The sequence below is a fragment of the Hipposideros armiger genome, unplaced genomic scaffold (assembly GCF_001890085.2).
Source record: "Hipposideros armiger isolate ML-2016 unplaced genomic scaffold, ASM189008v1 scaffold_76, whole genome shotgun sequence".
In the NCBI taxonomy this organism is placed as follows: Eukaryota; Metazoa; Chordata; class Mammalia; order Chiroptera; family Hipposideridae; genus Hipposideros; species Hipposideros armiger.
Genome location: NW_017731426.1, coordinates 173,574 through 185,660, shown reverse-complemented (window position 1 = coordinate 185,660; position 12,087 = coordinate 173,574). Strand labels below are relative to the sequence as shown.

At 44.0% G+C, this 12,087-nt stretch overlaps 1 protein-coding gene across 2 annotated transcripts in view; it reads right to left on the bottom strand.

The window, feature by feature from the left end:
• ETV6 (ETS variant transcription factor 6) overlaps positions 1–12,087 on the bottom strand; it is a 230,377-nt gene that overhangs the window by 130,649 nt on the left and 87,641 nt on the right. The window contains exon 2 of one of the 2 annotated variants that reach the window (XM_019643313.1): positions 9,572–9,701. In XM_019643313.1, the coding sequence (XP_019498858.1) occupies positions 9,572–9,701 (130 nt within the window). The remainder of the gene's footprint in view (positions 1–9,571; positions 9,702–12,087) is intronic. The other variant, XM_019643314.1, reaches the window with a different exon arrangement.

Sequence of the window (12,087 nt, the reverse complement as noted above, 5' to 3'; positions counted from 1 at the left end):
AACAGGGAAGCAGGCCTGAGATTTGGCTGTAAGGCCCTGGGAACCAGCATAAGGTGCAAGTGGCCACGAGAGCTTAGGAGCTGGCTCGGTACTCGATCTCAATCACGGGCAGCGTAGGAAGCGTCCAACAGTGTCAGGTGTTGAATTTCCGTATTTCCTTGCATCCTCACAAAACAATCACAGCTAAAAGTACAGGACAGTTTCCTGTGTCACTGAAATACCACCACCTATCTGCACGAAAATTTGATGTTGAGTGCTCGAAATCAAGCGAATGATCATGATCCTTAGCATTGATAGACAATGTTCCACGGCTAATATCCCTTGGATTTCTCTTCTGGAATTGGAGAAGAATAATTGGTTGAGCTGAAAAGAACCTGAAGAATCATATACTCAGGCGACCTTTACAGATGAGCAAACTACAGCCTGCAAAGAAAGAATGAATAGTTTGGGGTGACTCCATTAGTCACCATGCCAACGTTCAGAGGGTGGACCCCAAGACAAGTGCACCCCCTGCTCTGTGTCCCTGGGGTAGAGTTTCCCAGCACATATGCCAGGTAGGTAAACTGAGGCACAACATATCAGACCTTTCTGAAGCAGGTCAGATTAACCAAAAAGTATTGGGAATAAAATTCTTTCATTTGTGAAGCCTGTAATACCATCTCCATTCGAGTACAACACCTTCCTTACTGTATAATAATAATCTGGGAGGGAGATCATCTCTTTTAAGAAGATGAAAAATCGTGGGCAACAGGAACCTCTGTTTGCTTCCTTTAATTTTGTTTCTAACACTTTAGAATTTATATGGATGCCTGAAAACACGTTGTAGGTAACAGTCTGCATAGAGAACTGAATCTGAAAATGTATCTTCCTCTAAGTTCAAAAGATAATTTAGTTTATGGCTCTGATTTTACCCCTTTGGCCTTTCTTGTCCGTGGTTTATATAAATTTTGTTTAAATTAAAAAAAAAAATCAACCTGTTAGCTTGGCTTTTCTCCTTCTAACCAACAGCTAGAAGGAAATAACTTTCATCAGTTCCTAATACTTTTAAGAGGCCACATGGCGAAGTGAAAACACAGCCTGGGTTTTGGAATTAGAGCTGGATTCAAATTGTGACTCTGCCACTTTCTCTCTGTGCATTTCCAGCAAGTGATTTACCACTCTGAGCAAAATGTAAAACAGATATAATATCCACTTAGTAGTGATAGGATTGTTCAGAATGACATGAATGAAGTTCCTGGCACTGGACAGTGCTCAGTAAACACAAGTGACAATGATTAGTTATTTCACACAGTATTATAACAGTGATTCTCTAGAGTGGCCTCTTATACACAGGTGGCCTCAGAATGGCTCCTAAGCAGCATGGCTCCTAAACTGGCAGATGGGGTACAAAGACAAACTAAGAAACTCATTTGAAAAGGTAAGCCACTTCTGGAAAATAAATGGGTAATTGAATCCTAATATGGTTACTTCTGAAGTGGAGCCACATAAACTGTTGATACCCTCTTAAGGTAGTGCTATTCCACATCCTTCAACACTCACCTAGGCACCTTTCTTTTTTCTTAATGATAGTGACATCTCTCCTGACAAACCTTCACCCACCTCAGTGAGTCACTTCAATTAATGTTCCACTCCCAGAGTGAGAAGTCAGCCCCAGCTAAACAGGTGAAGCCCTGCACGGGTTACTCTTCCTTCCAGGCATCCAATCTGTACCCACCACACATCCACAGCTCTTCACCAGCATCCATATCCGCAATCTGCATTTCTGTCACTGAAGTCTTAGAGCCCCATTTGAGGCTATTTCTATCCATGATCTAGGGGAAGCGACAGAGAGGCAAATTTCAAAAGAACGGGGTTAAGTCCACCTACCCAAGATGGAAGCAGTAATTATCACGGGAGGGTGACTAATTATTCTTGGGAATTTACAGTCAGCATGTGGCCAGAGACGGGAACAGTGTAAATCTCTCAAATTCTGCTCTATCTTGCTTCAGAAGAGACCAGGGAAAAGAACCCCCAAAACACACTGGATGGTTCAGACAACCAGAACCCTCCCGTGGCAACAGTGAAATCAGTAACAGCTAAAGGTCCTTGGGAACATTTACTCTGGAAAAGCACAAAGACGAAGCGGTCAAAGCCATTCCTGTCACAACCGCCAAGAGTCTGGGCCACTGATGAGGTTTAACTCAAGTATGAAGAAAATGGGAGAAAGATCTGTTATTTGGGAATGGAAACATTATCACATTGGTATAGACTCAGCCCAATCAATGCTTTGAGGTGATGTAGAGGAGGCGGGGCAATAACCTATAAAGCATAGTTCATACTGAATCTTTATCACGCCTGCCGGCAGAATTATGTAGGCATACAGGAGACCAATCCTGGAACATACACACAGGCAGGCACCTCTTGTTTTGCCAGAGCCCTGATATGCCAAGAGAAAGACCCCAGAGGCACTGATGGTTGGGAAAACCCAAGGGGACATAGCTGAAAGGAGACAGAAGAAATCAAAATGCCATTTCTTATCTCTTGTTTTTCAAGTCTCTGCTCATGGAACTGATGGGTTCTCATCGGCTTTTATCTTTAAATGGCTCTCGCTTAGTCTGTCATAAACTTTCGGTATCGGGTATCTCTGGGCTCACATAAATAACCCGCAGCACCAGGTAGGGACCACCAATGACCAATAGCTTCCAAATGCCTACTTCAGAATTCTAAGGAAATTGAGAGCCCTCCTCTCCCCAGCCCCACAGGATCAGAGCCACACTGTTAAGAGCTTATGCTGCAGGAACTGCCTTAAATGTGCACGGAGTGCATGGCATGAAATGTGAAGTGAAAGAAAAGGTCAATAGACCTCTGGTTATATATATATTAAAAAAAAAAAGACATCTAAAAATAGCTGCATTTATTGAAACTGCTTCCTTATCAGGAAGCATGGAACTAGGAATTAACGTCTGCCTGCATCGGAAATTCTTTCAGACAGCAAACCCAAAAAGGAAATTTCCCTTCCAAAGCATCCTGGCTGGTCTGTTGTGGGCTGTTTTCTCTCTGCAAGCTGTTTGAAGCAGCTAGCCTGGGCCTCTGCGATACAGCTGCACAGGCTGCTGGAAAAGTAGAAAGCCTTCAAGCATTTGCATGTCAAATATAAAGGCACTCAAAGGAAAGCTTCAGGGGAACAAACTATACAATGCTGGTGGCTGGCCATCTTTGTGAGCAGTCATTATTGCCCTTTGTCAAGATCCTGAGAATTAAATCCTCTTCCCCATGTCCTTGCCTCAACTCTGCTGGTGATGTCATAATACGTCACAGGCAGCTGTGTGAGGAGAGGCCATTTTTGGAACACTGATAATGGCAAACGACAGGGGAGGGTTTGCTAAGTCTTAGAAGAAGGGTGGGGAAGGCTGAGGAAGGAGGCTTACAGACCAGGCAAGGCCAGCAAAGAAAACAGTTACAGAGAGAGGCACGGATATGGGGTGGGTAGTAAAAGCTCTGGGGCTAGAGTGCCCTAGAGCAAAACTGGGTTCCTAGAAATCACAGGGAGTGGTTAGCAAATGCAGCTCATTTTCATAGTGACTTAGGGAAATGAGTCTCAATACTGTGTAGACAGAACTCTAGGCCCTTTCTTTAATGAAACAGACAATGATATATATATATTTCTCTAGGCCCTTGAAAACGGGAAAGCCACGTCCTAAAGAGGCTGTTTACCAGCTTGGGAAACTGAAATTGAGCTCCAGTGCGTTACCGGCCACTGTCTGCCAGACATTGTGCTAGGTGTTATATATACATTAGCTCTGATACTCGTAAGAAAGTTGAGTCTTAGCAAGGTTAAAACAATAGAGGGAGGAGCCCCTGGAATCAAGCCCTATCGGGTCTGTCTGAACCCAAGTCCCTCCCATGACCATGCTTTTTCACTTGGAAAGAATGAAAGGAAAATGGGGCCTGTTCCCAGAAGGTGAAATGCCAGGGAATGGGGTACTTGGTTGAGCTCCACTCCCAGCGCTGGCCATCTGAGGCCGTCACAGCCAACTCTGTCCTTTTGGTCGCAGAGATAAACTGAACTTCAACCTTAGCTCACAAGAAAGAAAAGAGCAGTAGAAATGGGTGAGCAAAACCAGAATGTATTACCCACAGTAACAGGCTACCTTCCTGCTGAAAGCCAGCCTGTTGGCTGTTCAGCGCAAATTACTGGTCAAGGGCATCACTAGAGCCATAGCTACTCCCATCCCTAAACCCATGGCCTCCCAGACTCCCATAGTCAGCAATGCCTCCACTTGCAAACCCATGAGACTCTGACATTAAGTTTTCTCCTAAGAAAACTAAACGGTGACTTCTGAAATAGAAACTACATTAGCTTTTTCACGGACAATTCAGTGGACCTATCTGAGCCACAGTCATCTCATCAATGACACAGAATTAGTAACACCTACTTCAAGGACTGTTGCATGATGAAATGAGATGGTATACATGAATGCATTTTGTTACTTATGACAATATGAAATACTAACTGTGATTATAATGAATTCCCATTTTTGCCTCTTCTTTGGGAACAAAAATAACTTGAAAGTATGTAAAATTGTTGGTTGCTCCAGCTAATTAGAAACAAGAGATACTGCATCTCTTTTCACTGTCCTGGTTCTAATATAGCTTTGCTTGTCACATGACTGTCTTAAACTCAGTCTGCTGAGAATGCAAAATCGCCAAGTGGGTGAGCAGCGAGGTAACATTTCCAGAGGAAGGCATTAAATTAAATTATTAAAGATACCCAAGTAGGAGTAGTAATGTAAGAATTTTGAAAGATTCACAAGGAGAGGAAGTAGGGCCAAGGGACTGTTTCTGGTGTTCCGACTCTAGAAAACTCCAAGCAGCTATTATGGCTATTTATTAACCCGCAATATCATAAACTGTAACCCTATTAAATATGATGAATGAGTCCTAGGTTCCGAATTTTAAATACCAGTTCACAGGGATTGCAGAAAACCAAACTGGCTCTGAAGAATGCAAAGTCTTTGGGCAAATGGCAATTATGTAATTAGATGCAATTATATCAACTAAATGTAAAATGATGATGGAAGGAATTTAGAATAAAGACATTTCCTTATTTAAATGCTGCCCCATCAATCTGAAACATACTTATTATCATATGGGTAGCCCGGAATCACTGTTGAGGCCAAGAGTTTCACAGGGCTGGCACGACTTCAGGAGGCACCTTTCACTGTGCCCTCAAGCACTCACACCTCCATGAATTTTGAAAAAGGGGGCCTCTAGGCAGACAAATGAGAAAAAGTCTCTTCCTCCCACCATGAGCTCCCCAGTGAGAATCAGAAAAAGGCATGCCTTGCTCCTAGCAACAGCCCTTCACTGCTTAAGAGAATCAAGCAGGTCTTGTCAAGGAACTCGGAGGGTCTTTGGTCCTTTTTTAAGTGTTAAAGAATGGAGCTTTTTTGTTTTTATCTATTTGCTAAAATTGTTGTACTTCAGCTCTTCTGCCCTCAAGCTTAAAAAAAAAAAAATCGGCACTCTTGATGGAAGAAGGAAAAAAAAAAGCCTTTCTGTCTTCTCAGTAACACAGTAAATATATTGTGTTTGCTCTCCTGATGAAACAGGGAAGTTCCAGGAACACGCTGTAGGATTGTTGACGGGCACGGGCCTGCAAATTGGGACAGCGAGGAAACCAGACCAAGATGGCACCAGGCTGGCCCTTCTCCTCTCGGCTCTCCTCTTGTCTTAGGCCCACATTGCCCCTGCCTGCACCTTTCAAGTCCTCTGCAGTCACCACTTAACACTCTGCTCCATTTATCACTTTGTTTTTATCACAGGCAAATAAAAGGAAAAGGCATTACTTTCCACTTCTCAATAGCTTGCTAATTTGTCACACTGTGTCTTCAGTTTGGGTATAGCCCTGCATTTGCAGAACAAGATGATGAGAAACCCTCCGGTAAGAGAATCTTAAATACTATGATCCCTGCCCTCCCTCCACCTGGGAAAGGATATATTTTGGTTTAAGAGTGAAAGGAGAAAAAGAAAGAACTAAGAGAGAGGGTTTACCTGGAGATCAATGAGGATAGAGTGAAAAGAAGCCACTTGGAGGCACACCAGTCTGGTGAGTATCTCTTTAAAACAAGCAGCTAAAAATGCTTTCAACCTAGCAATACCATAAATGTCCTGCTGCTGTCTTGGCTTCCAGATTCTTCCCCGGACTTTCCATGAGCATTCCACCGGGAATTGTCTGGAATCCCAGATTAAAACAGCAATAACCCAACTCCCTTGTTAGAATATTTATTTTCTTTTAGGTTTGGAAACCCAGCTGGGATGCATCTTCAAGTATACTCAACCATCCTAGGGGCTACATGAGATGTTTCTCAAACAGCCTGATGGGCAGCCGAGTCCTGGAACAGGACAGGGAGGAAGGCATTTCAGCCTCATGTGGAAAGCCCCAGCTGTGGACAAACAGCCAGAGCCTGGGAACCTCCACTTTCAGAGGATTCATTCCAGATGTCATAACTACTGGTGTCACACTAGGGCTTATGCAGATGACCAAGGAGGTCTCTAAAGTCAGGTGCCAGAGACTAGGCACTCAGGCAAAATCATCACCCAGACCGGAATCCATAATCTAACAACTGATTATATTCTAAAGTCAGCAGTAATATGACATAGTCCTGTATCTGATAATTATCTAGGTGAGGATACATCCACCCACCCACCCATCCATCCATCCTCCATCATCCATCCACCTAATGGAGCAAACTCTTCAACAACTGATCGACCATAATCAATCAGTTAAAACACTGAATCACTCAGAACAGACTGTTAGATTCTGTGTTCTAACAGAGCATGGAATCAGTGAAACAGATTCTAGCCATAAACCAATGCTACGGCCACACCGGTGAATAATGCCTGTGTGTCAACCCTGAATTCATCCATCCATCCAAAAAATATTTACACAACACATATAGTGGCATAATAGATAAGAGCCTAAGCTTTCGAGTCAAACAGAACTGAGTTTGAATCCTGACTTTATCGCTTATTACGTGACTTTGGCAAGATGCTTCAATTCTCTTAAGCCCTAAATTCCTTGTGTGTGACATGGATATAAAAAGAATATCGACCTTACAAGCACTGCTGTGAGAATTAAATAAGATAATTTACATAAAGGACTTAACACAGTGCCTGGTACAGGGTAATCCCACAATAAATATTAGCTATTACGATCGTGTGCTAGGCACACAGCAGGACCTGGCAAACCAGGGGTGAGCAGCATGGCTATGGCTCAACGAAGAAACCGTCTGCTCCCCCCCTGTAAAATTAAAGTGCTGGTACAGAAGAAATAGTTCCAAACAGATTAATTCCTTAGGTGACAATCATAATATTTTTAAGTGAAGAGGGCTATTAAATGTTCTCTTATGCAATCACAACATTGTATGGTAGGAAAACTGAGTATTGCAGTGACTGACTCACAGTCCAACAGCGGGCTTAACAGCAGAACTAGTTAACAATTAAGATCTCCTGACTGCCAGTTCGGTGTGTATGCTGGTTTTACTATGATAACTTCCTATGGAGAGCGGGTCTGTGGTAAAAAAGAGCTGACATATGCAAAGGCATCCAGAGCTGAACCAGAAATTAGGGCGTCCTTGGGGGGATGTGTCAAAGTATAGGAATAAAAAGCCATGAAAGAAACAGCAGCCCATTTGGGACAAGTGTTCCTAATTGTTTTCTCTCTGCACTAGGCAAGGGTGTTTGGTCTGCTTTGTTCATTTCTGTATCCCCAGCACCCAGAAGCGTGCTTGGCACAGCACAGCTAATCAATAACTATTTGTTCAAATGAATAAATGAATGAAATTAGGTAGTAGGGGTGCTTTGTCTGCATGGCGCAGATGTGTTCCATCCTGAGGTGAACATACCAGTCATAGGGCAGCTGCTGGGGGAAAGGTGCTATTGCCTGGCTGTGGTTTCTTTTGCAATCCTGTGTGCTCCAATGGTCCTATAACACTCCAGTTTCCTAAGGACAGCAACGCCTGCAGCCATGACCTTGGCACCTTTACAGTCCCAATTTCATCTTTAAAAGTTAACTGAGAAGATGGTATAGTGAAGCTATGCCCTTTATCTCCGTGCCCAAGTGAAGGTGGAATGTGCTGATCATAACACGTAGCAACTCTGTAAATACTGACGGACACAGCAAGCTGCAGGAGAAGAATTCTCATGGCCCCAACTCCTTGCCGAAAGCCCAGCAACCATCCTTACTGTGGGGGACAAGGGATAAGCCAGCAATGTCCCCCTAGTACATTCCAGCATCATAGTCATCTGATTCCCTGAATTATCACAGAAAGTGAAAAGGGATACCTGCGTCCTCTGTCTCCTATTGTTCTCCGCTTTCAGCAAGCAACCTTCTGGCTTCCAAGGAGGGAGAAGAGGAGGAGAGTAACCTGGGGAGCCTTACCATGCCAGAACAGGATGGCAGGCTGTGCCACAATTTAAGTGATTAGGAGCTAACTAGGGAAAGGCCAAGGTGACCCCCAGTGTCCTCCATAACCTGGACGTGTGCCCTCAGGATAATATTCAAGCCAGGGAACTTGGCATTTTCTTGGACATGGTGCTTATGGTGGGAATCAGGTGATTCCTTCTCCCTAGCTTCCCCCATCGCATGGTATCATCTGGGCTGGGGGGCAGCGCAGGAGAAAGACAGAAAAGGAAATGACAGGTGTCGGCTGCGCTGGAGCCTGGCCTCAGCAGCACAAGTATCTTGGCCCTCACGCCCTGCCAAGCTGCAGCTGGAGATTCAGACAGGGGAGGTGGCAGAGGCAAGGGGTAGAGATGATCTGGGAGAGAAAGGTGAAAATACTATAAACTGAGGGAAGTTGTGGAGGCATGCAGGCACAAGAGAAGCAAGGCAGAGGGGAGTAGAAGAAAGGAGGGGGAGAGAAAGGCCCTGTCTAGGCACAGAAAATGCAGGAAAGAAAAGCAGCCAGCATGGAAAAGGCGGGTGGAGGGGGGCTCTATAAAGACAGGACGAACACAGAGCTTAAAAAGCAAAGCAGGGGGCCGGCCGAGTGGCGCGATGGTTAAGAACTGGCTTGGGACTCCAGAGGGCCCCAGTTCGGATCCCACATATGAGGGCCAGTGACACCAACTTGTCTGTTCCCCTTCCCCCAATTCCCCAGCGCTGTTCCCATCCCCCAATTCCCCAACAAAAATCTTAAAAATATATATATATTAAAGGGGAGTTAGTGTGAATTTATAGGAAGATCAGTTGTCCCAACAAATTCACCTCGCCTCTTAGATTTAGTTGGCTCTGCCATGTATTGCCCATTTCCAGCTTTTTGGATAACATGTCATAGAGCCGAAGTGAATCCACTGAAAAACAAAGGGAAGAAATCTCAAGGTTTTCAAAACCATTCTGGGGAGGGGGCGAAAGATTGCAAAGCAGCTTCGTGAAGTCATGTGAAAACCATCTCAGAGCTTGCGCTTCTCCAGCTTGAAGCCCTGCCCCCTGGCCCTGCGCAATCATTCTGACCCTGCGGTCCCTCTGGCTGTCAGTGCATCTGCCCATCTGTCTTTCCCCGTCCCCGGCGCGCATGCGGACACTCACGCAGGTGCGCGGGCAGGCGGATCGAGTCTTCCTCCATCCTGAGCGCTCGGGGCACTGGAACATGAAGTGGAGTCGAGGAAGCGTAACTGGGCACCGGGCTCTCGGGAGGTGTATATGAAATTCGTTCCTGCTGTTAAAAACAAGGACAGGAAGAGGGGAGGGGGGAGAAGACAATGAACACTTGGAACTGAGGTGTGAAATCAGGGAAAAGGGTGGGAGGCAAAAGGGGTAGGGGGTAGCATCTGAGCATGGGCAGAGCCAGCCTGCACAGCCGTTCCACCTGCCCCCTCTCGACACTATAGGGTTATCTTTCAGTTCTCTAGCATTTGGGATTTATAACAAAAACTCTGGAAAGGTTTAAAATAGGGTTTTAAACCTATTTTGGACTCAGGTCAACAGATGTCCATTTTTTTTTCTCTCTATACCAGTGATTAGTTCAAGTAAAAGGGGGGGGGTAAGAGGAGGAAATAAAGCAGTATGTCCAAGAGAATGGCTTTAAAGACTATTACTCTCAAAAATGGCTTTTCTATGTCACATAATTAATGTCACCAATACATTAAAACCACGTTTCCTCTTCTCTGGCAATATCCTCAGCTTCTAAACCAAGTATGGTCCTGTACTCAGATCCAATGAAAGGTGAGCTCAAAGTGATGGATTACAAATTCTAGATTTAGTTGAAAGAATCTACAAGCAATATTTTTCTGTTATCTACCTATCTCGTTGCGCAATAACCACCCAAAACATCTAATGTTTCATTTTCTTCTTCAGAGCAAGGAACTATCTGTAACATTAAGGTATCTCTTTGTTCCTTGGTCTCCATCTCAGAATCAATACTTCCTTTCCCTCTGAAGTAGTGCAGCGCTCAACGAATCATCTGCTTTTAAGAAAAGTACTGTTTAACTGAAAATGCTTATTCAACTGACAAGGAAAGGCGGAGGAGAGCTTCAGCAGATCCACTGTTTAAACTCAAATAGACGGTATTTGTTAGATCAATCAAAACAACTGGATGGGATGGGAAGGATTATTATTTGTTTGAAGTTAAAACATGGCAAATGATGGCAAGAAACCAACTATTGTGTTCATCCAGAAGAGCAGTGCAATTTGCATGTTAGATCCTACGTACCCAGTAGTTTGACTTGCCGCCTATACATACTAAACATAACTTCCGTTCGTTTCTGTGGTTTAACTGGGCAAAGTAAAGTGGGACACACAAGGTCCAAAAATAGGTTGGAGGAAAAAGATCAGTAAGATGCATTATGAAAATAGAAACCAGGAACAAAAGAAAAATCACAGATTAAAATAAAGCAAAGGGGTGTTTATGTTTTGGAAAGACAATTCTCTAACGTTTTACATTTCATCAAACGCGGAAAGGGGGCGCCCCCCCCCCCGGCCCTGTAACCAAATTAAAGCTTTTCTTCTGCTCACAGCCTGGAAAGTTTGGTGGTTGCGGTAGGAAGTTTCTATTTTAAATGAATATATGCACATTTCTGTAATTTCCAAATGGAATCCCTATACCTTCCCTGAGGTATCCCTCTACCAGGAACTAGGGTGTTTGGAATATTTCTGTTTAAACAGACATCCTAAAGTTTCCTGGTGAATTTTTAAGTTAAGCCAAGGGCAGTCACATACATCCTAAATTTCATTTCTGTATTAATCAAGATAGCCTCAGAAAGGTCACGCAGAGGCGAAACCTTCAACTTCACTTTTCTTGAACTTTACCAAACATCACACATATTTTGAACGACTCTAACGTAAGGGTGAATTATGGTTTTGGTGTTTGATTTGGGGTCTTAGGGGGTGAAAGAGGCAAAGGTATAAACACATATATGGGAAACATACAAAATCTACTTAGGGGTTTTTTGAGGTGAAATAGGCTTTGAAAGCATTTTTGAAATAGTTTGTTTTCCTAGTGTAACAAATTCTCCATACACTTCAACCCTTGAATAAACCCCAGTCCCAATATATATCTAGATAGCTATCTGCCGTTAACTTTATTCCCAGAAATAGTTTTCTGTTTTGTTAGGGTTTTTTTTTGCAGAAGTGAAACTGTTGATGAAGAAAACATTGTACAGCCAAAGAGTTTTCAAATGGCATGAGTGCAAGAAAAAAAGATGGCATTTCATAATATGATGGTGACTTTCTCTGTAAGTCAAGGAGAAACTGAAGATCCTGTAACTACTCCATATGAATGACAGGATACCTCATGGCCAGCTTCGTCACCCCTCACCAACTGAGAACAAGCTGCGAGAAACCCAGCCTTTGAAGCCCATTTTACTTTACTTGGGAAATTTACCTCTGGCCTAGTTCTAAAGGAGTCAAGCTAGGTACCATCTTTAAAATGTGTATATCCTCGGGCTGGCCAAATGGCGCGTTGGTTAAGAACTGGCTTGGGACGCCAGAGGGCCCCGGTTCGGATCCCACATATGAGGGCCGGTGACACTGCCCTCCACAGCTAAGATGCTGAACAACAGCTCAACCTGGAGCTGGGCTGCCCTGAGTCGCCAGCGATGGCTAGG